Source organism: Cyanistes caeruleus, chromosome 2, assembly GCF_971803275.1.
Source record: "Cyanistes caeruleus chromosome 2, bCyaCae1.hap1.1, whole genome shotgun sequence".
NCBI classification, from domain to species: Eukaryota; Metazoa; Chordata; class Aves; order Passeriformes; family Paridae; genus Cyanistes; species Cyanistes caeruleus.
The window spans coordinates 118932685-118960307 of record NC_141702.1 but is presented as its reverse complement, the minus strand read 5'-3'; the positions used below and the strand labels follow the sequence as shown (position 1 = coordinate 118960307).

The following is a 27623-nucleotide window of genomic DNA, read 5'->3' as shown; positions in this document are numbered from 1 at the left end:
ACATCTGCTCCCTGTCTCAGCCTCTGCCCAGGAGAGTTGTGTGATCCACAGAGTCATGATGATGCCTCTTGTGATTTGTGCAAACTACAAAGAGCTCTCCTTTGCTCCCTTGCTGCCAGCTCTCTCCATTCTCATCCAATCTTCCCACCTTTGGGAATGTTGCTGCCACTTGGGCTCTCTTCTGAGAACTTGACTATCCAAGTCCCCTTTGACCTCACACATCAACCACCTCTACTTCATTCCAGCACTTCAGAAGGTATGAGAGACCTAAAAAAAGTCCAGAGCTGCCAGGATTATGGCCAGGGAGCACAAGAACGGCCACTGCACAGCTCCTTACAGACCCTCAAACAGGTGGCAGTGTCTAAAGAAACATTCAGCCCAACTTTCAATTCAGCCCAACTCAGCAATTCCATGACAAGATGGCATCAGAGTTAATAACTGCTGTGCTCTTCTGTGGGAGCAAAACTTATTAGCACAAAAAAAGACTGGCAGACAAACAGCCCCTCAACTCTTACTGCCTCTGGCACTAAATTTTGTAGTTCATTCATTAGCATTTACATTTACAGGAGAGTTATGAATCCACAATGCAGAGATTATGAGGCTCTGCACAAAAAAAAGTAACAGAAAGATGGCTTCTACTACCACAAAACATCCCTGCCTTGTGATCATAAACTACATTTCAAAAAGCTGACACTTCCACCTCCCTGTTTCTGCCATGTTTGCTCTAGGAAAGATCCAGCCCTAACAAAGACCTGTGGATGCCACCGTAACATAAGTCTGTTATTAGTGCAGATGAAAGCAATCAGGAGAAATGTAAATTGTTATAAAACTGCCAGACATTCAATAACAAACTGTTAGAACATTCAAATGGCAGGAAAGCTCTGGCCTTGAGCAATCTGATTGAGCTTTGAAGACTAATAAAGCTTCAGAACTGGTCCTGCTTTGTGTACTGGTGTTGGACCAGATGACCTCAAGAGATTTTTTTTTTTGGCCTTACACAATTTTGTAAAGTTGTAGTTACCAAAGTGAAATATAAATAGTCTTGAACTTTTATGCAGTATTAATTTACTCCTTTGGACTGTTACTTGTATAGATGATACAATTAATTCCATGAGCAATATAAAAGCCTTCATTAGATGGGCTGTGTCACAAAAATTTATGTATCATCAAAGGATTCAAATCTCCAATAAAGAAAATAATATAGCACATCACACCCTAATGCACAAAGAAATCAGATATTTAATCCAAAATCTTTATAATTACAGTCTTTTTTTATCATCATGTGCAACTCATAGACTCTCCTGTCTGGAGACAGTGGTTTAATAGTAATTCTTGGATCTGGACCTGCTCTTGCTTCCCCCTGAACTAGGAATGCATTTCCACCAGTGTTTGGGTTATTCTTTCAAAACAAAGCTCCTGACTGCCTCCCCTTATCATGCTTTGGTTTGTGGCACAAACAAGTTGTGGAGTAGTAAAAATAACTCATTTGGAGTGAATGAAGCCACGTGAATTTTGGAGCAAATGTATCTAGAAAGGCATTTCCTGGTGAGTTCCAGAACACTGATGCTGTACAGCTGAGCTGTCTTTTTCAACTCTGCACATCAACCAGTACTGAAAAATAATCCTGTGATTTACCTAAAGGGTGAGTAAATGTGATCCATATATGACTGAGGCTGGGAAGAGAAGCTGAATGTGATGGCCCACCCAGGGAAGAGCAGAGCATTGGCAGAGCAGCTGAAAGCCTAATTTCCTTCTCCCCTCCCTCCTTGGGCATCGAGATGGAACTGGAGTGTCAGTAAATGAGAACTACTGCAAGCTCCTGCTCAGGGGGCCACAAGTTCTTTGAGTGCCCCAGCATGGAAGGAACAGTTTATGGCTTTCCTACAACCTCTGACACCCTATTTGCAACTTTGAGAGATGACTGCTGTAACTTGTCCTAATGCCCACCCCCTGGCCTGCTCAGGAATTCACAGTTTCACTGCTGGGTCTATATAACACCTTAAATATTGGCAATCCAGTCTCCATCCAGCAGTTAAAGCAAGTCTGGAGTGTACTGCAGTAAACCAAACAGCTGCACCCTACACAGAACAGTTCAGGCCTCCAATTGAAGCACTGAAATGAATCTCTCCAGTGCATCTTTATTGCACAGGGAGATGGCTCCACGAAGACTCCATACACGGACAGAAGCATTATTTTTTGATGGAGGGATAGTACTCAGCTTTTAGAAAAGCAATGCTGAATGGTTTTCTTCCACTTGTAAGCACCATGGACCCAGCTGTCCCTCCCACACAGCTTTATGTATCATTCTATGTATTATTTACTCTTGGAAGACACAGAGCCACGCAGGAGTCAGAACTTGTTTATATTTCAGTTATGGAATAAGCTATTGATTCTATTGCATCAAAGGTATTTCTGTTTATTCAGCAGTCCTATGATCCACACACAATGAAAATAAATTTAAAAAAAACTAAAAATGAAGTTCCAACTAAAATAGAGTTGAGACAGTTCCCCCCCAAAACATATTATAGTTATATATTGATTTAATGGCTTGTTACTTTTAAAGTGACTGCTTTTAAAACTTTGCACACAGTCACCTCAGCATTACAAAAGCACTGACAAGTGTACAAGTATGGAATTAGTGTACGTATGTTAAAGAAAATTAAGGCAGAATTTCCATCTTCTTAACTTTATGTCTCTTTAATAGACACGCATTTTTCATCTTTTTTTTCCTTTCAAATGTAAGAAAGCTTGAAAGCCTTAAACCAGGTTTCATTTAATAAGAGAAAATAAGAAGTCTGCCACACAAAAAATTACTGAATTATGCTCAGTTTAGGGGTTCCACTCTTCTCTTTTGCCTCAGGCTTTTGGGACATTAAGGCCACGATATAAATCCTGGTCAGTGCTTTTTTCTAAGTAGCAGAAACGAGAGTTTATTAGCATCACAGTGGTTGCCTCAATAATGACAAAACAGTTGCTCATTACTGCTCATTAGATTCATATTAGATTCATTTGCAATAGCAATACATCTTCTATTCATACTCGATTGCAAAACAACAGATACGATTTGACACCTGCTGTAATACAGAATTCATTAGGAAGTAATAATACAAATAGGATTTCAATGGATGGACTTAGTCTTCTGTCTCTGATGGGTCTAAAATTTGTCATTAATGGGGAATTTATATAGGATAAATACCACAGCAGGCAGCCAGCTTCTTCAAATCGTGTGCTCCAATAAAATATCACACACAGAAACAGACAAGCAAAGAGCAGACAGACACACAAACAAGCAAATTAACAGTACCATATGCAGGAACAGACATTAACTATTTCTTTGGATATCCCTAACAGAAAAATGCAGTTACTAACTTCTGGAGTCACAGGAAAGTGCAGAATGCTGCATTTTCATCAAAAGATTAAGTCAACGAGTAAATAAGTTCGATTTTACCTTGAAAACTTCTGGGACAAACAGCCCAGGATGCTCCTGAAACACCTGTTAAATGCCATTGCCTTAATTTACTTGAAGAGTGCAAAACCATTACTGTGTCTCTGTGTTTTGGAAGCACCAAACTAATAACAGCATTTAAATGAACTGAAATCTCTCCTTTTCCTAGAAAATCCTATGGGGAAAAGACAAAATTATCTCCAAACTCATCCGTTCTTGCCTCCATTTTTTCCCTGTGCAAAGGATGAAAGCATATGGAAGTAATAGGTCTTCACATCATGAAGCAGAGAGAGGTTGATTGCAAAATGGAGCCCTGCATATCATAAAATAATTCACATTATAATAAATTCAGCCTCATTATTACCTCTCATGGTATTTCTGAAGGTACAAAACAAATATCCTGTTTCTGTCCTCTGCTCAGCTCTTAATTCAACTATCAAGTTAATTAATTCCCTACTATTTACAGCTTATGCAAAGAAGTCTGTTCCTATCCCTCAGCACACCTAACATCTGAAAAAAACATAATTTTGCTTACTCTGCCTCTGGCAAGAAATTTCTCCACAACTTCTTATCAAACCTGTTTCTTACAAGAGCTGCTTCCCAGCAGATGGGCTCCTCTTCCACTCAGTTCAGCCATAATCTAGCTCTGCTCTCCAGAGAAAAAACTGGGAATGGCCATTGCCCTCTGCATTGTTTGAGATAACTTCCATGATTTGACACTCAAGGACTGTAAAGATGAATTCTCAATGGAAGACTACCAAATATGTATTCTGAATTTCTCAATAAAACTCTTGATCTGATACAACCTAGAGTCAGACCAGACTTTTCTACACTTCTAAAATCACATTGCCAGCCCATGGTCCTTCTGTGCTTCTCCTTTTCCTCCAAACCAGCAGTTTCCAGAGGCACAGACTTACATTTTGTATCCTAAATTTCTGTTTTATTTTTCAAACACCAATACCCCAGTACCTCACAACTTTATATTCTTCAGCAAATTGTTTAAGGACACTTCTCTTTATATTTTGTTAGTGAATTAAACAGGGCACTGTTGTCTCAGGACCTATAGAAAATGTACACTGTTATTTAAAGGTTATTTCAATGTGCAACCTCTTATCCCTGCTCCTTATAAAGCAGAATTTATAGAAAATTCACATACAATGACTCTATGAGGAGTATTAAAAACCAACAGACCTGTCTTAGTTCAGCCAACATTAGAACAGCAGTTCCAAGCCTGGATTTTCAGGAGTCTCTATAAACACAAAAGGGGGGAAAAAATAAATAAAAGTCACATGAGTAGGGCAAAACCTCACTTGAATAAGGCAACTGCTTTTAAAACTCAGCTGTTACGAAAATGACTAGCCTGATTATTGAAATCAGAGCCACAAACCACCAAATGATCCCGTTCCTCCTCCCAGAACTGCAATTCTGCACAAGGCATTGACTGCCCAGCAGTGGGGAGTGGAGCACAGACAGTGCCTTGCTTTTCTGGGCAGGCTGGAAACACATCCCATCCCTATTTTATTAGATCTGGTTGCCACTTCATCACCTGTTTTATTTTTTTAATTTAAAAAAACCCAAAACATACCTCAAACCAAAAAATCAAAACACAACAAATAGAAAGGAGTCTCAACAATCAGGAGAGTCAATGGCTCCCTGACTTCTCCTGGGAAAGAAGGCACTGCCTCTTTTTCTCTGGATGGGATCTGAGAAATAACAATGCAAATATATTAATATTGCATGGTCGAGGGTACTTTCTATTAATATGCCATTAATACAACAACCTTTGCACTACATTTAAAGATCATGAAGATCAATATTTATTCTGAGGTCAGGGGAAAAAAAATCAATCTTGCAGTAAAATGAGTCATATTTAATATATCCTATCAACATAATTAAGTTTATACATAAAAAGTAGCACTGATATGTGAATAATGAATGCCATGACAGATGAGTTTCCCTTCTTGAACAACTTCAAGTGGATAATCTCAGAAATGAAAAGTCTGGAGTGATTTATATATATGCACCTTGTCATCAGGTAACAGCCATGGCAAATATACATACACTAAAAATCTTGGTGCCTCAAACCAAGCCATCCCGACTGCTCCACATGGATAAAATGAAACAAATATGAAATTATTCCTATAAGGTCAGGCAGTGGCTGAACCAGGATTAGGATCCCAGGAATTACTCCCATAAGGGGAATCTTCCTGATCCCCTTCTCTGCTCTGAGCACTAGAGAGTCTGCTCTCCCTGCAAATACAACCCATTCCCACAACACCAATAAACTTACATTACCTCTTCACACGTTTCTGAAAGAAAATAAAAATGGATAAGAAAACACTTTTTCTTCAGTGCTCAGCAATAATTGCTTTCTAAAGGCATGAGCAATAAAACCTCTGACATCCAAGAGATGAGGAACACGCCCAGGGTCTGACCATCTTTGCAGTTACAGTGATAGGAACAGGGAGTAACATCTCATCCCAACAGCCATGAAAATGATGAGAGAGCAGCATTTTAAAATTAAAATAATTCCTCAGTGAGAAGACTCCTGACCCTACATTCTGTAGCTCGTTCAAAAGCCAGGCATTCCTTCTTACCTTTTTCAGGGCTTTTGGTGCTTTTGCTGCCAGGAAGTTTGCCTTCCTTGTATTAAGTTCCTGTTCTGGTGAATTCAGGGTGCAGAACTGGCTGCACAATTCCATGGGATTGGTAGCAAGGTGAGTGTTAAGGAAAGGTAAGTTCCAGAGGCTAAAGTGGCCCCTCTGGAAGTGTGGGAGTCACTCATTCAGGCTACTTTACACTAAAGCAAATGTCACCTATTGGCACTGTCACTGGACTTTAACAGCACTTCCCACATAATTTATATATTTCAAATGAAAGTTCCCAGATCTCCAATCTTTTGTGTTTTCTTTAAAGAGAGGACTAATTTCTTACCTGCCTTTTACAAGTCTCTGCTGCTTTCCTCTGATCTGCTTAACACATAAACACCTCTAATAGGTTGAACTTACTGTGAGATGCAAAACGCAGGAGCTGTCTACACAAAAAGCCTTAATCAGTCATGAGTTTGGTAAATGATGTCTCCATGCCATCCATATTGAGTGTCCATTACTCCTGGACATAGCACATTAACTGACTCATTAGCTATTTCAAACCATATGGACTTAGGTTTGGGTGGGTTGCTCTGATAATATCCTGAGGTGAGCTTCCTAATTATTGCAATTACGTGATCTCAATCACGGGGCCAGCCACACAAAATAGAGTCAGGAGGCTCTGAAATGGGTGTCAGCGCACCCAGACAATGACTGAGCTGAGCAACACGGCCCCTGGATGTTGGAGCTCCCTGGATACTGCAAGAACTAATTACTCCCAAAGTTCTGAGGAACTGGCAGGGAGCATGGCAACAATGGAGCGAGCACGGCAGGAGCACGGGATCTGCACAGATGCAGGGACACAAATAGATTTCTCAGCATAAACTGAGAAGCAGTCTGAAACTTGATGCCTTGTTGTCAATGCTCTTAATACAGAGATGTTATATCTCTGGAGTAAATTTAGCCATGATATTTTAAGCATCAGTGAGATCTGGAGCAAAGCAGGGGAATTGAATGTGGGAGTGCTAAAATGCCAGTGTTAAATACCACAAAAGCATCACAATGCAACGGTGAGAGAAGCTACAAGTGCTCACCTACTGCAGGAAATTTAAGGGGCTTTGTGCATGTGACACTGCAAGATTTCGTATAATTGACTGCAATTCTTTATATTCAAGTTTAGGTTAGGGCAAGGAGAAGAAAAAAATTAAAATAAATGGAAGATGGACCGAATGTTTAATGTACGGTGCTTTAAGACAAAGACAGAAACAAATACAGTTTCAGGACAGGTTTGATGTCTTATTAAACACTTAAAGAAAGCACTGATTCCCTGAGAATCTCACCACACTCTATAAATGAAGCCCATGAACAGCTGATTGTTACACTCCAGAACATATGCGAGAAAGAGGCTGATACTGGTAGGATTTATACATTTTTACTCTTATTAGCACACTCACATTTCTCTTACGAGGATTTTTGAATTTGGTAGTAGTGGTAGCTGTATCACCTTGAAGGGAAATTGCTTCCATCATAATTAGGCTTCCCTGAAAAAACCCAAACAACAAAACCATCCCTACAACTGTAGTTGGTATGGCCATTAACCCCCTTTATCACCTCCCAAACTGCTAATTTGTAGTAACTGTGGGAGGACACTCGGCTTTATTGAACCTGCCTAAATGAAGATCAGTTTTCTGGGAGGGTTGCGAATTGGTTGATGATGAGCAGGGAAAAAGAAAAAAAGTCCCATCTCTAAAAAAAGAGGATTTCTTAGTCCCATCCACAAAACATGAGAATGTGCTACTAACAGGGCCAAAGGCTCTAGAATCAAGTTCTAATCTGCTTAGAGCTTTTCTGAGGTAAAGCCCTTGGTCTTTATGAATTTTTAAAAATATGTGTGTATTAATTTTGTGTTTTAAAGTGTCTGAAACCAAACCATAAAAATGTGCTGGTAACACACACCTTTTTGCGGGCCTACTAGTTATGGTTGTTTATTAATAAAAATCTGGTCCTAAAGTATAAAGTCGTACTTCAGGAGTGGCCTGGTATGTGCAGGAGCTTTTCTTTTTAATATTTGCTTTTTATATTAGTCACATGACTAATATATTAGTCACTATGACTACATTCCTGAGTGGTTGTCTTTGAGGATTTTAACTTTTAATGATTGATAAAAGCTTGAAAATCTTTAACTTTGCATCTATGCTCTCATTTAAAAAAAAAAAACAAACACAAAAAACCACACCAAACCCTTTCCCCCCAAAAAACCAAGCCTAGCAAGCAAAACAACCTAACAAATCGACAGTTATTTCCTCACAACTTGTAGGATAAATACCTTAAACCCTCTTATACCACACGTTAACATTAAATTGCACAAGTTGTGATAGAGCTCTAAGTTATTAAGGATGGTTCACTATTCCTCAGAACTCCACGAATTATTCATATTTAACCTGTCTGGGTTTTTTTCTTCTACCTCATCTGATTTGTTTCACTTTCTTATTCTGGTGAAACTTTGTGGGCAGGGAAAGAGCTTGGAAGCAGGAAGCCCTTTGATAATACTTCCATTTCAGTTAAATTATGTGGATATCTCTTTGCAACAGCTGAGCAAAAAAAATTTCTCCTTAAGCAGAGGCTTGTCCTCTAATTCCCAGTTAATTTTGAGGTAATTTTCTTCTGGAAAGATCCTTTACCCAGGTAACACATAACACTGACAATGGTGATGGCTTCTTTGATGCTGAACTGGGCATCTGTAATTGCTTTTTTAAATAAACCAAACAACCCCAACACCACCCTCCTATGGTGTGTTTTGACAATGGTTGCAAAGGGGAAAAACCTCTACAAAATGCTTTATCCAAATTTTGATTTTACTCCCTTTATGGCTGAGCTTTCTGCTGATTCTTCAGCTGGTCTTTTATCCATCAGTAACGATAAAACCACAGAGCCTGCCAAGACTGATGAAGCCAAAAGGATTGTTACATAAAAGCTTAATTTACTCACAGCAATACGGGCTTTGCAGTTGTAATCTGTGTTACTACTTTTAGGTTTACTTGCAAATTATGAGGTTGCTGATGTTTTGAATTTTGTTTGGTCTTTAAAAAAAAAGATACTAGTCCTTTTTTTAAAGAAACCAAATAGACTTAAACTTTTAAGTTATATACCCTCTCTTCTGGAAAAGGACTTGTCATGGTGTGGTGGTCTGCCTAGGAGGTGTGTACCTGGGTGAACGGACCTATTGATAAAGCAAAACTTGCACAAAATGGTCGTTTGTGATCAAAGCTATACCCTGGGATTTTGGGGAATTAAAACTCACCTCACACTGTCCTTTACTGCCAATTTACAAGGGGACTGGGCTGATCGACTCCTGGGTCAGCTGCATCTCTCCTCTGTCCCTGCCTGGAACCAGCCTGAGGCGGCCATTACCTCTTCCACTGTCCTGTTCTGGGGTGAGTTCCTGTGTTTTTGGGTGGAAATTGTTACCCTTGACCTCTGCCAGGAAGATCCCGAGGGAAAACCGAACTGGCCTGAGTGAGGCCTGGTACTGTGACAGTTCTGTGATTTCGCTGAACCTCCTGAAAGCTGCACCCCAAATCCTGTCAGCTGAGATCTTCTTTTTTACCTCAGGCAGGAGACTGCCTGATCTCCGACTTCTCTATGCACGAAATAATTTTTAAAAGTTCCTCCCTCGCGAAGCGCAGCCTCAGAAGCGGGAGAGCGGGAACACCCGGGGCTGAGGCACCTTCGCGGACGCCATCTCCCCTCTGCTCCTCCGTCCCTCATAATCTCCCTGCTCCATCTCCCTCCTCTTTCATTCCCCGTAATCTCCCTGCTCCGCCGACCCCCATCTCCCTGTCCCCGGAGCGAGGAGCCGCAGCAGCCGGGACACGGAGACTCTTCGTCCGCCCGCTCCCCGCTCCGGGCCCCTGAGGGGAGGCGGTGGCGCCTCAGGGCGGGGCTGAGGGGAGGCGGGAAATGGCGCGCGCCCCGCCCCGCCGCGCGGGGGGGCCGTGAGGAGGCGGCTGAGGGGGTCCCGGCCTGGGCAGTCCCGGCCCTGCCTCGATCCCCGCCCCGATCCCCGCCCCGGGTTTCTCGGCGGGAAGACGGCGTCCCGTTATCCGTTCTTCCTCCTCCTCCTACTGCTGCGGAAGTGCCCGGCTGGGAAGTTTGCGGCCGGCGGCGGGGGGAGGCCGAGAGGGCTCTGTGGAGGTGGGTGAAGGGGAGCGGGCTGAGGGGCATCGCTCCCTGTCCCTGCTCCGTGCTGGTGGGCAAAGTACACCGAGGGATATTGTACCTTCTGGCAGCAAATTTTCAACAAACTTTCGTTTTCCCATCCCTCAAGGTACGATGCCGCCCAAAGGTCCCGCCAGAGGCAAGCTGCCAGTCCCGCTCCCTAAAGACATGATCCTGAAAGACACCGAAGGGAAAACCTGGAGGCTGGGCAGTCAGATCGGCCAGGGAGGATTTGGTCTGATCTATTTAGGTAAAATACTGCTGATAATTAAGAGGGTGACTTGCAAATTTCTTTGCAACTTCCTTAACAGGAAAAGGCAGTAACTTTAAAAAGTCTGTTTTCCATGCTGTTGGTGATCCTTGTTCGAGTGTGGTTTTCTGAGCTGTGGTTCCTGTCCCTTCCCGCTCATGATGCAGCGTGTTCTCCATGGCCTGTCCAGCTCATTTTGCTGGATGCTAATGTGCTTTTCTGTGGCTCCTGAGTGGGGCAACCAAGGTGCCACTGTGTCAAACACCACCAACGAGCACTACCAGGTGATGCTTTTCAAAGTAAAAGTGCTTTTCTTAGCCAGGGTTTTGGCCTTATGCCAGCCTCGTGCTCTGTAGCCCTCTTTCGGTTTCTGGTTATTGGAAGTGTTATTTTCTGGCCAAGAGTAAATTAGTTTTCATCCAGGAAATGAAACAGTAACAATACTTAGCTGGGTGCTGCCTCTGAATTCCCGTATTTTCAGCAGAGGTGGAAATGGTGTTCTGCATTTGCTGTGGCCTAGATAAGTTTCTGTGTTTCCTTCAGAAGAAGCCATTGCATTTCAGTCAGTTTGTGCTCTGTGAAGAGTCAATAGTTCTGAAAGGCAGCTTGTAAAGCATTCTGGGTCACTGCAGAGGGTGTAATGTATGTTACTGTTGCTGGTCTCTGCAAAAGAGCAAATTCTGTGTTCAAGGCAGTATTATGAGCTTGGGTGGTTTGGTTTTTCTTTTTTTCTTGGCAGCATATAGAAACTATATGTCTGTTTGGAACTAAGTTGAGCTTGTATGGAGCAGAGAAGAATCACCTAGAAGCAGTTTAGTGCCTTGTCCCTGAAGCCTAACATGATCTTTTTAAGTTACAGTGATATTAATTCTATTTGGAATATAGGCATCAACTCCATAGGAATAAGGCATAAAAATTAATTAATAATTAGTTAATAAATTAATTGCTTAGTTAAATTAGTTCATTAATAACTAAGTACATAGTTTAGCTTAACTTAATAAGCAAGTCACTCCTATACACAAACCAGCTTCCCTTTATGCAGAAAATAGCTATACATACAGCAGCAGCACATCCAAGAGATTCCTGTAGTGAGGTTTCTGCTTTGGATTCCTCTGGAATTTCTATAGTTCACACTGTTCCTCACTGCTCTGCAGACAGAACCAGTGGGAATGACAGTGGTTTCAGTTAATGGAGGAGATACAGAAGCATCAGAGGGTAGGGCACTTGTTAGACTATTTATTTTTCCTTTTGGTATATCCTATTACCTTGTTAAAACCTTTGAAGCATTAGTTGGTTACATCTGAGAGATGCAGTGTGTTGGGCACATGAGAGGTGTTACCACGAGGAAGCAGACCTTGGCATGAGCTAAGAAGTGAAGGTGTCTCTGAGTGCTGCCATTCCAAGACAGAGGAAGGAAGATGGGAACCTGCAGAAGTCTCCCACAGACAGAAGGGTGTGAGGGAGCTGGGGAATGCAGTGCAGAAAGCAGGTTTGTAGTGGGTGTAGCTCTCTATGTGTAACACATTAGTGTTGTGTTCCTGAGTCACTCAGAGTATAGCTCTGTCATTTCCTGCTGCAGCCAAATCTCACTGGACCTTGAGGGTGGCTTAGCACATGGAATTCAGACAGTTCCGTGCAGATTTGGGTTTTTTTCCTGATCACAGAGCCCACCAAGGTGATTTCTTATATTGAGGTGTTTTTTGCAGGTTGGCTCCCACTGAACTGAGGTGGAGAGCAGTCAGTGGATTAGAATGAGAATACAATCAGGGCCTCTTGGTATTACTAGTCTGTGTTTTTTTGTAAGTGACAGCATGGCTGAGGAAATGCAGCTGCCACTTTTGTAATGGTATTTGTGTTCATTTAATCCCTTCTTTCAGGAAGAACAGTGGGTGCTACCTGCAGCACTGAACTGAAGGCTCAGTTCCCTTTGTAGCTCATCAATTAAAGAGAAAATGGATATTTATCCTTAAGTATTGACACTGAAGCTTCTTTTTTTTTTTTGTCCATCTCTTGATCTCTGATGACTTTGTATTAAAGTACACCATTCAGCAGCTTTTTGGGGCCTTGATGCTACAAAATTCAGCTGTCTTTGAGAACCCAGGGGCATGAAGTAGATGACAAATTTTTGTGATAAGATACAGATGCTTGGAGACACCCCCTTTTCTTTGTGCTGTTCAGACCTGTTTTTAGAACATCTAGAGCAGGGTGTCAGAGGACCACTAAGTTTCAGAGAGCAGCTCACCCTGAAAGAGCTCTACAGAGGTGGGAGACAGGAGGTTCGATTGCCTGCCAGGTATGAAGAGCACAGCCCTTTTATGAAAGTAAAGGTTAACTTTGCCAGCTATAGCTTTTAATAAGTATTTTTACAGTAGCAGTGTAAAGATTTTGATGTGGTTGTTACAGCTTAATTTCCCATTAAGGGTATTCCATACTCCATTAATCTGTAACAACGTTCTTGAGAAATTTTATGGTATCTCTGCAAAAACTATTTACTAGGGGTGCATTTTGTGGAATAAGGTTCTGTTCACTAAATCAAAGCTGCTGAAAGCCATTTACTGACCCTGAGTCCTAGGATGCAAATGTAGGGCTTCAGAACTTCTAACTGTGTGCATGAAAGTTTCCACAATCTTCACATTCGGCCCTGCCTCACCAATGTTTTCCCTGGTTTTCTGATCATTCTGTCTCTTTCCAATTCATTCCAAATTTTTGTGTTGCTGGTGGTGATTTGCTTTCAGGCACCTCAGGTGGAGCTGTTATCCCTTTGAAAAGGGGAGCAGAATGAAGAGCACCTGTAGAAGGCTGTGACATTGGTGGGGTCACAACTGGTTTGGAGCCCTGTGGAGAAGAGTGGAAAATGAACCAAGAGCTGAGGAGCCTCACATTCTCTCGTTTATCTCTCTGATCACAGCCTGTAATTAATACCAATCTTTATATAAATCATTCTCTAGTCCTGCTGCAAGCACTCTATTAATGCACAATTTGGAATGAAAATTTAAATGCAGAAAGGTCACACAATGTTTTGTTAAGGTTCCTCTGTCACAGTGAAACCTGCTGCATGCAGCACTATCTACTTGCAGGTTTCTTTCTCATGGAAAACGGATGGTTCTGAAAAATACAAGTATTTTTTTAAATTTATGTACAAATGTTTGTTAGATGTTGTCTTTTATGATAGAACTTACTACACTGTGAATGTGTTTTAATTTTATGAAGCTTAGGAAAATAAGTATTGATAAAGTCATCATTGAATTGTACCCTGCTTGGAGATCAGTATAGCCAGAGCACTGTCATTTCCTTGTGAGTTTTTTCCCCGCATGTTTTCAAGGAAGAGTGAAAGAATTTCTCCCTGAGCAGTAAACAGTGATTAAATAGGTGAATATTGTCTTTTAATATTAGGAGTACACTGAGCCCTGCTACTGGTGGAGGTAAGGAGGAGGTCTGGTGTGGCCTGTTCATTTAAGCTTGGGTCATAGTGCAATCTAACTGCTGGTATTCCAGGAATCAGGCTGAGTTGTGAAAGAGATTTTGTTTCTGTTTCAGATTAATTTCCATGGATAATTTGTAGAGTTATGAGCAGGGGTGTACCTGTCAAGGAAGAGAAGTACTGATGGAAGCACACTTGGTCCTATTGTTCATTCCTTGGTTTGCCTGGGAAGCTGCTTTAGCAATTGCTTCTGGAGAAACAAGGTTCTTCAGCAGTTGCCTAAATTAAAATAATGCAGCAAATGAATTAAAAATGATACCAAAAGATAAATTCAGCCAGATTTTTATTAGCTCAATGGAAAGGAGAATCTTCATAGCAAAGCTCTGTAATTAAAAGCACTAGCAGGTAACTCAGGTTAGGGATGGTTTTTTCTCAACTTCAAGATGTTGAAATGCAGATGTGAAGCTTAGTGTGAAAATAAATTAGTGAATTTATTAGTTGGATTTATAGTGAATTTGTTAGTAGACAAACACCATTTCAGGAAGGGTCAGTGTACAAATAGAGATACTGCAAGCACCCTGTTTGTAGGCAAACTAAATCATAAACTTAGCCTGATTTTGCTATTCAGAGGTTACTTAGGGCTGACTACATGGTACAGAACCTGCACCATCTGTCAAAGAGAAAATACTCCTTGCCTTTACTAGTTCTTGCTGATGAGTGCTTCCTCTGGAATCTTCACCCTTCTTCTTTTCTTTTTCTTTTTTGGTGCTCTGTAAGCTGAAAGTCTTAACTTGAAAAGTGTAATTCATTTTTGCACAGTAGTCTAAAGCCTGAAAAAAGAGATCATTGCTGTTACTCTGTAGTGTTCTGCTGCGTCGTGTGTTGGGAATTCTTTTTCCATATGCTGAGTAATGCTGGGAGGTCAGGAGAGCAGTTTTGATTGATTGAATTTATTTATTATTTCCTTTCAATGGGGGATGTAGGAGGAGCTTTGGAGGACAGCTAAGGTACCTGTTGCCTCACAGAGGACACTCCTTCAGTCTTTGGCACCTGTACCCTACTGAAACTGGCATTGTATCTTCTGAGTGGGCACCATGTCAGACCAGCAGATGGGCTGCAGCAGAATCTTGCCAGAAAACAGTTTGTGCATCAAGTTTTAAATATTAGAGGCCTGGGCTCCCATCTGAGAGTGCTGTAAGAGCAGGCCATGCAAAGCTTTTCTGCCTGGGGTTAAAGGATGTGTCATCCCTATTCCAGCTTGGAGTAATTAACTTTGAAAGTCAAACAATTGGCTTCCATTGCTGTGGAATACGGAAACTCTGGTGAGTCAAGATTAAGGTTTCACAGAAGCACAAGTAAGAAATGTAGTGAAATTTCCTACCACTACTGAATGTCTTTAACTTGGAGGCATTTGGAATTACTGCAGAGCAGTTCAGCAGTTGAACACTACTTTGTCCCAAAATCAGTTTAGTTTAGTCTTATGGAAGATGGGTCTTATGGAGGGTTATGTATCTGTAATCTGTATAAAACCCCTCTACATCCTTAAAGCTACCTGGAATAAGAATCCAGAGTAAAACCTGGTCAGAAACGCTGCTCAGCAGAGTCTGTCCAGGAAATGATGCTGCATCTATAAAGTAACAGAGAAGTAGATCTTCCTTAGGCTGCATTAAAAGTGGGAGGTAACCACCCTTCTAACACTGTCTCAGTTCTTGGGAACTACTGGATGGTGCAATGTCAGGGATAGGGAGGCAATGTGCTTTGTTTGCCTTTAAACGTTTGCCTTAGCACCTCCCCTATGTAGGAAATAATTGTAGTTATGTTTAATATATTGCTTTTTATTTGCTTGTGTACGTTTTGCTTTTATTAATTCTATTGCTGCAACCTGGATCCTTTTTTTAATCATTAGATGCTCTGAGCAACACTCCTTCCCTGCTTTTACCTGTTGAATTTAACAGCTCTTGGCTTGACTTAACCATGGTCAGAACTTTTCCAGCTTTTTTATAGGTAATCTTTAACTTCAAAAATGTGATATGTTTGAGATTAGTTTCAATTTCTGCAAAACTTAAGCTGATACATCACTCTTCAGGATTAGCTAATGAACGGAACAAAGCAAAAATAAAATAGTAGCAACTAAAGAACTTCTGAAAATGCTTTTATTCATGTTTTCCAAACAAATATATCCTCAAAATATCCAGCAATGGTAGAGACACCAGCTGTGGTAGGAGCGGGACTGTTTTTCTGAACTGCCAAATCAATGCTGTTTTCTTTTCCACTGTGTAAACTTTGTCAACAAAAGTGGTTCTGTGAGAGCCATTGAAAATATTTCACCATATTCCAAATGTGGCTGCCACAAATTAACTGCTAAAACTACAACAAGCACGTTTGAACTGGCAAAGGGAACTGGCACGTTCCTCTGTCAGGCTGCAATTGTGCTGTGTGGTTGTAGGAAACGGCAGTTCAGCCACAGACACCCTTTTGTTACCATAGCTTGTTAACATTTAGAGAGTGCCATTAATTAAGGATGTGGCTCTCAGCAACAAAAAGGATGAAATTCATGGTTGAAGCGGATGATAATGCCATAACTGCTGTGCTGGGTGAAACCTGGGAATCCTGGACGTGGGTTAATTCCAGGTGAGATTTTTGTGCAGGCACAGCAGTGGGAATTACTGCTAGGATGTGACTCTTGCTGCACTGCTTTGTTTCAGAGGGCATTTTAAAGCTGTGTGCTCCTCACTGGCGTGGTAGCTGTGACTGGGGGAGGAAGGGAAAGCAGAGCTGTGCCCTTTGCCCTCTGCAAATGTTTTGTGAGACTTCTCTTGGCATGGGGGGGAAACAGCCACAGCCTCCTTCACAGCTACATCCTGCACCAGTGCTCCCAGCTATGCAGACAATGGTTTGGGTTGTGTGCCTGCATCAACACTCCCCTCCCCAAATGTCAGGGGTTGTGTATCTCTAGTTGATAAAAGCAGCATAAGCTGGGAACTTGTACACTTGTTATGCTATTTTAAGGGGTTTTTTTTCAAACATAATCTCACCATATAGTGCTCCTGGTACCCTCTGTGAGTACTTATCTGCCATCAGAGACCTCCTGCCTATCAGCACTGCTCTCCTGCAGAGTCTCTGCTCACTGTCCTGCAGTCTAGCATTTAACTGATTGTAATATTATAAATAGCCATGTGCTACCACACAGAACGAGGCTAGCACATGGCTAATTACGAGTATACAGTAATTAAGTATGAGCTAAACTCGCAGGAGAGTATGTGGTGGTGGTCTATGAGGTATGTAATCAGACTGTTTGTTAAACCTTGGGAGCCTTTCCAGTCTGTTAAGTAACTATACATAGTAATGAGACAATTTTTTAAAAAACCATTCATGTTTATTTATGGACAAAAAAATAGTCTGTCTATTTTCTGAGCTGTGACTGGAGCTTTGCTGGTTGAGATCTGAATGGGTAATTAAAGTGATGTAACAAAAGTACACATACAACTTTTGCTTATCTCTATGGAAGAGAGTGACTGTCCCAGCATTATCTGTGTGAGAAATTTAGTGTTACTCACAGACACTGTTGTGCCTTGTTCCATGTGTGTGCAGTAAAAATAACACCTTTTCTCCTTTTGGATACTTGAATGTAACTCATTTTGTGGGGCACCTGTTTCAGTATCTTGTTGAGCTTTGACTTTTCTCCCTTTTCACTTTGTAACCATTGCTGGTTATGTTTGGGATTGTTTTCCTTCGGGAGCTGCTTTCAGTGTGACTCCAAAAGCATCCAAGCCAGCACAGTATAAGAACCATGGGGGTGAAGCCCTTTTGCTGGGCTACCTCCTGTTAATTGCTCTTCTTCATTACCCTGACAGCTGTTACTCTGTTCCAGATTACCATGAATGAGGCCTCTCTTTATAAAATGTCAAGAAGTCTGCAGGGAAGTTAGATCAGTCTCTTTCAAACACATTCAAATTTGATACTTCCCTGCACCTATCAAACCTCTGTTAAGTAACTTGTATTGAACTACATTTTCTTATCCAGAGGTTCTTTTCTGATCTGTGCCAGTGAAGGGAGCACATTAAATTCTGTTTGGATAATGTAATGTTGTTGAATGCAGTGAAAACATGTGGGATGTGCTCCTTTTACTAATATCTTCTATTAACACATATTCTATATGTGGCCCAGAAAAATAAAAGACATAAATGCCTGTGCCTTCATCCCCCCTTCAGTACTATAATATGGTAAGAACAAAATGTACCAGAATTTCCCTTCTAGTAGATTTAATGTGTGTTCTGAACATGGGTGTTACTTGTGTGAATCTATGGATAGTTCACACCTTCCAGAGCCACAGTTTTAATATTTTGATTTTATTTTAGTGTGTTGTTAGCACAGCAGCATTCACATGGGGAAGTGTCAGTGGGGAGCCTGTGGGTGTTTGGGGTGTGTACACTGCCAGATTCAACCCAGATGCTGAATAGAGTTGAAGGAAGATGGCAGCTGGAGGACTCTGTTCATTGTAGAAGTATTTTTATGCCCTGACCATCAAAAAAAGTAAGCTTGGATGGTTTGATTAGATCCAAGTTTACTTGATTTTTATTATGCGGATAAAAGGGGTCTATTTTTGTGTGTGCTCATGGTTGAAGTGTTTCACACCTGGACTGTTGTTGGTATTTGATCATTATCAGAAGTTTGAAAGGGACATTTATTTCCTAGGAACTGTATTCTTTTTACCTTTTTCCAGTGATGATTCTAAAAGATGATTTAGTCTCATTAAATTTTAATCCCAGTGTAGCTCCATGTAGCTTCAGTAGTATCAGAGAGAGCTGATAGTTCTCTCAGGGTCAGAAGAAAATAGGATTGCATTGTCTGTGCACAGAGGTTCTGTCTCCTGGGCTGTAATTGGCACATGTGGTCAATTATTGTTTTGAAATCTCTACTTGCACTGAGAGGCACAATCCCTCAGCCCCCCTTTAGGCAGGTGGTGGCTGTGCTATGCCTAACTTAGGCCAGTGTCTAAATAATGCCAGAATAGAAATCAAGGTTCTAGGGCCAAATTAATTTGTGATAGAGGAAAGCAGACAATCCTGTCTAGAGGCATAATGTAGGTCAGAACTTTTAAGTGGTGTCTTTGTCACGACAGCAGATTGACAGCAACCAAATACAGTGGTTTTCCAATTGGCTGGAATGTCTTAAACAGCCTCTGTCCTAATGGAATAGCTCATTGTGGTGCAAAGTGCACTGAGGACACCCTGCTTACTCCTTAATTAACATCCAGGGGAGACTTCTGAAAACATGGCTTAAAACTGCTTCTCTACTTGTTGATTAAAACTTCTCTTGTATGTGTTGGTTTTGTTTTATATTTCCTTGAACTTGGCAAAGCTTTGACCTTTAAAAGCAGGAATTCAGACTATCTTTTGGTGTGTATTCTTGGTCGCCTGACTCAGTGTTAGCACAGTCTTTGTAAATGGAAAAAATGTATTTGCAATTACATTTTGTTGCATGCAGCTTGATCTCCATCTCTTTGTTCCTTTGCAGCATCCCCTCAAACTCAGGTTCCTGTAGAAGACGATGCAGTGCATGTCATTAAAGTGGTAATGTGTAGATCTCATTTCTAAATTGTTCACTTGCATACAGTTCTTTCTCTTAATTTTTCATCCTTATTTTCAGCTCTGGGGCTCTATTGCATGCTTGTGGCTTTTGGTGCTTTGGGTTTTTTATATCCTTTCCCTGCTTGGGGATATATTTGGCATTTCCATGACACACAATTTTTCCTTGACTTGATTTTTTTCCTTGATTACAGCCCCTCAACAGTTTAGTAAAGAAAATTAGGCTATGACCTCAAACACACCAGATCCCAAATATTTCTGAAAATAGTGTCTTAAGCAGTATCTGAAGGAATCTGTGTTGATGAAAATGTGCTGCCAAACAACTTTTCTTTTTGGCTACTTAATAAAATTAAATGTCAGGTCATATGGGAGATGGCAGAAAAAAGGGGTTTAATTCTCCTGGTATTTTTTATATGCTTTTCTTAAGAAACTGTTGTCTTTCTAATTCCTTTTATGTATATAAAATAAATTATACCAAGTCTATTTGTTTCTCAACAGGAATATCTTGAAAATGGCCCCTTGTTTTCTGAGCTGAAGTTTTACCAGAGGGCTGCAAAACAAGAGCACAGTAAGTAATGTCTCAGCTCTGACTCAGGTAGATGTAAGGACAAGTTTGGGTTTAACTACTTCTGCTAAGACCTGGTGGTTTAGAGCTTGAAAGCCAGCTGATTTTATATACCTTGAACCAGTGGCAGTTGGTAATTGCTGCAGGTTTTGTTACTTGGGTGTTGTCCTTTCTGGTCAGAGGGGAGACCAGAATGCAGCCAGCCAGAACAGGGCCACGTTTATTATGGGTACACCAAGGAATTGACTCCAGAGACAGGCCAGCTCTAGGACAGAGAAAACACCCCAAACCTGGAGTTCTCAGCTGCCTTTAACCCAATGTTATGTTTTTATTATTACAGTAAGAAAATGGATGAATCTCAAAAAAATAAGATGTTTAGGAATTCCAGTGTTTTGGGGATCAGGCCTGGCTGAGTACAAGGGAAAAAGGTAATGACATAAATGGTAACTAATCCTCAATTTGACTGACAACCCATTTTCAAATATGGAGATTTAATCCTTTCAATCTGACACAAACTTCAACTATTTCTTAAAGGACTACTCCCTTTTCCATATTTCCTGATAGCTACAGGTTCATGGTCATGGAGAGACTGGGACAAGACCTTCAAAGAATCTTTGAAGATTGTGGAAGCAGGTTTAAGAAGGAGATTGTTCTGCAACTTGGGGCACGAATGGTATGCACAGAGAGACAGGAAATTGCTGTGTCTCAAATTTGCTGAGTTCAGCTAGAGAATTACCTTGCTAATACAGTTCCTTTAGGTGGCTGCTGAGTTTAGAATTAAATGTGTAAATGTTATGTGTTTTCTTACTTCTCTGGGTTATTTTAGGGAAAAAAAAAGGTATTCAGTAGAAAATCAAGACTCCCCTGCAGACTGAAATTTGGTCAAACCAATTTTTTTTTCTAATAGGTTAAAACACAGACCATCCACTTCAACTTGTGTGTCTAGACTGAGATGTGTAAGCCTATTCTCATGTTTCAACATGTATTGATTTTTTTTTTCAGTGTCTGAAGGGTATTGTATTAGACATCCATATTTGTCAAAGTTCACAATTGCATGCCTGAATGCCAAATTTTCAGTGTGTTTGCTGAACACGCTGATCACACAGGCCAGGGTTTGGCCAGTCTGCAAATACCAGTTTTGTTTCCAAATGGCTGTAGACTCACACATTCCAACAGAAAGTTACATGTGTGCTCCTTTGTAACATGATTTGTGTTGTGAAACACTGTGAAATGCTGCTATTACTGAGCAGAGGTAGATGGAAAATGGAGCAGAGGCAATGGTCTGAAGTCAGAGAAGAGGAACTCTTAGACTGGATGCATCCAAAGCATCCTTTTAACCTAAATAATATTATTGTTTTAAAAACTGAAGGGATTTCATAGTCACATAATTGATAAACTTGTAACGCTCTTTGTGCTCTCCAAAAGTCAGGATTGGGTTGTCCTTTGTATGAGTTGCCAAGCACAAATGCGTTTTTTGATAATAATTAGAGCTACTGTGCCTCAGTAAGGAGCTGGAGGTGTTGATGCAGTTTGGCTGGGACATGAAATGCTGGTCATGGAATAACTGGCAGAATCCAATTTATGCCAGACCTTTAGAACTGATGGAGAACTTTCTAAGGGCTTGGTGTTCTCAGCATCTCCTCGGGTGTTTCAGTACTGGTTTCATTCTTGCTGTGGGATTAAGAAGCTGGTACTCAGGTAGTTACACAGCAATATCTCAAGCAAAGTATGGCTTGTTTATGCTTTGCTATCATTAGTCCAAGCCAAATTTCTCAGCTCAGTCTGTAAAGCCCTTGGCTCCCCTGGCTAAGTGAGAAATACTTGGTTTCAGGGTTAGGGGTAGAGTGGAAAAGATGATGATGTTCTCTCCTCTGTTCTAAACTCTTTCCTAGTTGGATACTTTGGAATACATACATGAAAATGAGTATGTACATGGGGACATTAAAGCAGCAAATCTTCTTCTGGGCTACAGCAATCCACACGAGGTGAGCATGTTTACTTAACTACACTTTTACTCTCCTGTTTATAACCATTGGAAAGTTTTAAGTTTTGCAAAAAGTCACATATTAAAAGGAGTTTATGCATGAACATTCACATCCCCTCACAACAGATCTGAGAGTGGCTCTGTGGAGCTTGGGGGCTGAGAAAGAAGCAGGACAAAGCTGTGCTTGGTTCCCTCTGTGTTCTGCTGACTGGGATTCTGCTATAGATGGGTAGACTAATGAAGAGGATAAATTAAAGGGTAAACTAATTGCTGCTCTAGGTTATACCAATTAAAGGGTATTAGTAGAGATTAAAGATGTAACCCATTGTACTTTAATTCTTGGAAGTTCTAGATTTCTAATTATGCCATGAATTGTTCCCATGCCCTAACTCCTGTCCTGCTCATTGTAGTGGATAGAACAGGTAAGTAGGATTAAAGTTGCTATTCTCCAATACTCTAAAGCCAGCCTTGAAATGGAAGTCTTTGGGTGAAATGTTTAAAAAAAAAACCCTTTGGTCCTGTCATATTCCACGTGCTCTGATGTCTTTTTTTTTTTTTTTCTTCAGGTAATAAAATCTAAGTATGCTTTTTAAATTGGAAAAAAATCATTTAGGAAAAAAGGACATCTCCAACTTAACTTAAATATAATTAGCTGTAAGCAATACTTCTTTTAATTTTGATTTCTCTGCTGCTGTGATAAAGAAACAGATCTTACAAAGCAGCTCCCTGCCATTGGAGGTGAACCATTCGAGTATATCTGCTCTTTTTAAAAGAGTCAAGTTAAATAGCTGAGTCAAATTTAACTTGTCAGCTTTCTGAAAGATATCATTTGAAAAGCAGCATGGCTGTTTCAGACAACCCTGGGTTTATACAGGGGGAGCAGCCAGTGCATAATCACAGTTTATGGTGCTCTGCTGAATCCAGAGGAGGCTCTTTAGAGCCAAAACAATCTGCAACCATTAGCATAACTCAAATGACTTTTCTTTTGTCTTGGCTATTGTGTGTTTTTATGACAGTAAGAAATGCTGCTGGTTTTCACATTGCAATCACTTTGCAAGTGTCCACTTAGGATAATCATAAAATGTTAAGGCTTGGAGCTGACTTGGAATTGGGCAAGTTGCTGGGTGATTTTCTGATTTGTTTCATGTGTTATTTGTATGAAGATTGTGCTGTACTTGTAATTTGTTTTAATGATAGTAAATTTGTTGACAGGTTAAAAATAAGGTAGCTGTGAGTTACTGGACAGAGGTTTTATTTTCTAGGGTTTATTAAATAAAAGAAATCAGTAGATGTTCCAGTTTGAGTAGCTCCTAACTCAACATGTACAAAGTGTATATCACTGCTGGGAGGTTTGCTATAGAATTTTGTTGCACCAAAATTTCTCTTCCACTAAAATTATTATATAAAACATTTTTAAAAGTTCCCATTCTAGTTCAGAAGTGCTAATGAGGAGAATTTCTAATATTTGCTTTCATTTCTATGGTGTGAATTAAACACTTCCTGTGTGAAGTGTTTGTGCCACCTTTCTCTCTCTGCCAACACAGTGAATAGTTCGATTGCCTTGGTCTTGGTTTTGGTTTTTTTTTAAAAGGTAAAATGATCAACCTACTCTCATAAATAAGGAGTTGAGAGCATCTAGCCTGTGGCAAACTCCAACTCAGAAATACAAGCCCAGGGGCTTCTGTAGCTCCACTGGGAGTTGGCATAATAAAATGACCTGCCTGACCTAACGATTTCTGTGGTGAGGTTTTCCAAGAATTTAATGCCACTGGGTTCTTTCTCTTTATGATCTAGGATTTTAAGAGAAAATATATTAAAATTGTTCCAGAATTAAAGAACCTTGTTTATAAAAGAAACCAAAAACTCCTCTCTTAAAAATAATATATACCTCTATTCAAAATATAACTCTGTAATTTGTTTTGGTAAAGAGAGATAAATCTCTGTTCAGAAAAACAGGTGTACCTTTATACTAAACTTTATCTTTTTTGCAACTGCAGAAAGTCAGTGACAAATTAGTATGTAAGAAAACACACCAACAGTTACTAAATGACAGAAAAAATGAAGTTTTCCTGTGTTTCTGCTGCTGGTCTCTCTCTCTCTTCTGTAAATTAACCTGGCGAATTTAGACAATAGCAAATAAATGATTCTTTCTGAAAGGGTGTGTGAAATCCATACTGCTATCCCCTACAAATAAAGTAAAGGTGCTGTCACTGTGTGACCTCCAAATGATGGTTAGAAATGGGGAGAGGTTCCCAATGGAGTGACCTCCAAGAGCTGCAGATGTGCTCAGCAGGAGGCAGCGAGGCCATTCCCCGAGTTACAGGTCACAGGATCAATTCTGCAGTCAGTGGTTCTGAGCACGGACCTGCACAGGGACTGACAAAGCAGCAGTGATGGACTGAGGGGAATGCACAGCCCATGAATCTCACAGAGGCCTCAAAGGATACCTGAAGTCATCAGACCTATAAATTACAGGTGGAGCACAGTCTCAGGGCTGTGGAGAGTTAAAGATAATTCGGTGCATGGGTCTAACTGTATAATAAAGCAGAACAAGCAGCATTGATAGGGACTGAAAGAAATTCCAATCCGTTAATATAATTTAAATGGTGATACTATTAACTGGTCATCAAACAAGTGCTTAAAATCTGCATTTTAAATAAATAAGGTTTGGGAGAGCACCTCTTGTAGACAATCACCTTGTGGCATTTTTTCCCCATCGGTTTTAGAGGCAGACATGTTGCAGTGTTGCAGGCTCAAGTCTGCTTGGGTTTTAAAGCTCTAAATTTTAACTGCATGTGCACCTCACTCTTGATTTTAAGTGTTCTTTAGACAAGACAGTTACATTATAGAACTCTGACTTGATTATCAGAGATAGAAGAATACAAAATTGTTTCAGAAGATACAGAAATCATGCATTGATCTTATGGGAAAAAGTTGCATGAAAGCAATTGTGACTTCAAGCTGTTTTTCATTGTGAGGTGAATTGTTGTGATTCCTGCTTTTCAGCCCACTGGGACAGACTAAAGTGCAGGTGAATTGAGAAAAATTCAAATCTTTTCTGTTCTCCTTCAGGGCAGAGATGCCCTGTGCCCCTTCCCATCTCTCCGTTGGTAACCTGCTTTTGTTTATGAAAGGTGCTCTTTCTGTCCTAATCACAAACTTCACACTTCCTGTCCCAAAATCAGCCTCAGTCTGCCTTTACCCTTTTTGTAGTCCAGTGTCCAGCTGAACCTGACACCTCTGGCCATTAGCAACCAATCTGCCTCTTATTAGTTGGCATCTACTTAATTATTTACAGGCATGATGTAAACCTAGGAATGGAAACACACAGAGAAAGTCACTGTACTTCATCCTTCCAGCAATAAATCTCCTGCTCTGTCCTTCAGGATGAAGGGAATACCACAAGAATCCAAAAGGCCAGCCTCATAACTACCCAGCTCAGTGCAATTAAATATCATCAAGTGTACAGGTTGTAAGAATTGTGTATGTTTAGCAGATATTTAGCACTTCAGACACCAAGCACTGTGAGGGAGTAATGCACAAAAAGGGCAGAGGATGGCTGAAACTGTGGCTGGCTGCTTGTGCTCACAAATAATTATTTGAGCCTGTGATAATTCACTTGACCAAGATGGGCACATTTATGCATGCATGAAATTAAAGGTGAAGACTTTAGAAATCTGCCTCATGGTTTGTAACAAAAATCTATTAATAACAGACCATGCTAAGCACTGCAGAGCCTGGTGCAGATTGGGATGTGTAAAGAAGAGAAAACTGAACAAAAACAGGAGTTAAAATAAGTAAGTGAGTGGGAAGGAGTGTGCAGTGTACCACAGCTAAACCCAGCTGTTGTGGGCTTATGTCCCTGCTGCACCTTCAGCATCCATAGGATCTTTTCTTATTCCAGTGTCTTGTTTGTCTTGATTGCTCTGCTCTGTTTTGTTCTTTTTTTGCTCTTACTTGCTTTCTGTTCCCAAAAAAAGCATGCAGGTAAAAAATATTTATGATATTGAAACACATACTAAAACTGCCGTAATTTTTCTCAGTATTCTTTAATGCTCATCTGTTTTTCCCCTTCCCTGTACCCTTAAAAAATCCACAACAACTATAAACTCTAAATGAGCTACCTCTACCATGTTCTGAGCAAATTTGGAAGGGCATGCAGTATTACATTATCAAAAAGTGACAACTGGCTATAAAGAACTATATATCTTTTTAATGATGAAAGGGTTATAATGAGAATTGATGAAATGAAATTAATGGTAATTTAAAATAACACAGTCATTCTGATAATGATTGTGGCAAGGTTGTAACAGTGCCTTGCTGGTTTTGTACAAGCTGAAGGGGATTGATTTTTGTTGGTGGCCAAAAGGCTTTGCCTTGAGAGGCTGCCATGTTTGTGGAAAAAAATCTGATGTGAAAATTATGGAAGTGACAAATGGCCCAGCTAGAAAGAAGCTGAACTGGTACACTCATGGCCAACTTGTGAGAACTGCTGTGATCAGATGGCAGGATCACCTACATGTGAGTGGCTTCTTTATTTCCATCACCAGTCAGTGCAGGATAACTTAAAGTTACTTCTCACTTCTAGAAGGTTTTCAGTATAAATTGAAAACTGCCCTGCTGATACAGCTACTGAAGGTATTTTAAACATATCCATTGGTTAAAAATGTACTGCGTTAATGGGGCTGCCTTAAAAGTAAAAAAGTACATAGTTACTGTGATAGGATAAGTGGGGGTACTTCTACAGACTTCAGGTTTGGCTAGCAAATATTTGTGGCTGCTTTCTGGGTGGGCTGCTGTTGGTATAGTTTGAAAGATCACTGAGGCTGGGCTGTCACATGGGAGTCTCTATCACATCAGCTGGCATGCCCAGCCCAAACCAGAGAGCTGCCAGAAGTACTGTGGGGGTGTTTTCTTTCCAAACAGTTGAAATCTTATTTTCATGTAAGGCATAGCCTTAATTTTTAAAGGTATTTTATCTTCCTGTCCATGTCAGAAACCTGTGGTTGAGTAAATCCAAAGCACACCACTGAATCTGGGAAGAATGCACCTCCTAGGCTCCTCTCTCCTTCTCAGCCCACAAAGGATGCAGAAGACTCACAGAACTTGGTATTTAGGGTAGTTTGAGTGAGCTCTCTGACTGTGGGCTCAGTTAGGGGGCAGCACCAGAGCATCAGGAATACTCTGGAGAAGGGATGCAGGAGGAAATCAAATCAGTCAGCCCAACCAAGCTGATGCCCTGTCCCAGATTTTGGAGCCATCCCTGCCTCTGGTCTTTAATCTTGTCTCCCAGTTTGACTGGGCTGTCAGGTAGGAAACATCATCGATAATCTTAAAAGCCACCCCCCTGCAGGAAGTGAGCACTGCAGCCTGGCTTACACGCTCCAGATAAGCTCAGATCCTGCAGCAGAAACAGTAAAACCAAGAGACCAGCAATCCCAGGATTTGAAGCTGCCTGGAGCACAAATAGGAATCAGTAGTTCAACAGAATGCGCTACAAAGTAATGCGTTAAGTTTTCTTGAGGCTTTTTTGGTTGGTTGGTTTTGCCTTTACCAGTAGTGAC

General features: G+C 40.7%; 1 protein-coding gene and 1 long non-coding RNA gene across 7 annotated transcripts in view; one reads left to right on the top strand and one right to left on the bottom strand.

Moving 5' to 3' along the window:
- Positions 1–2344: 2344 nt before the first annotated feature.
- On the bottom strand, positions 2345–4694 carry LOC111926419 (uncharacterized). Its single transcript, XR_002862913.2, has 2 exons — positions 4637–4694; positions 2345–3758 (listed from the first exon to the last, which is right to left on the bottom strand). It is a non-coding gene; the product is annotated as an uncharacterized LOC111926419 (long non-coding RNA).
- A 5278-nt stretch (positions 4695–9972) lies between these two features.
- Positions 9973–27623, top strand: part of VRK2 (VRK serine/threonine kinase 2) — a 37010-nt gene continuing 19359 nt past the window's right edge. For 5 of the 6 annotated variants that reach the window (XM_023923088.2, XM_086875058.1, XM_086875057.1 and 2 more), the window contains exons 1-7: positions 9985–10227; positions 10361–10501; positions 19440–19495; positions 20009–20078; positions 20416–20503; positions 20640–20748; positions 21968–22060. In XM_023923088.2, coding sequence (XP_023778856.1) covers positions 10366–10501; positions 19440–19495; positions 20009–20078; positions 20416–20503; positions 20640–20748; positions 21968–22060 — 552 coding nt within the window. In that variant the 5' untranslated portion in view covers positions 9985–10227; positions 10361–10365. Of the gene's footprint in view, positions 10228–10360; positions 10502–19439; positions 19496–20008; positions 20079–20415; positions 20504–20639; positions 20749–21967; positions 22061–27623 lie in introns of all 6 variants that reach the window. The other variant, XM_023923087.2, reaches the window with a different exon arrangement.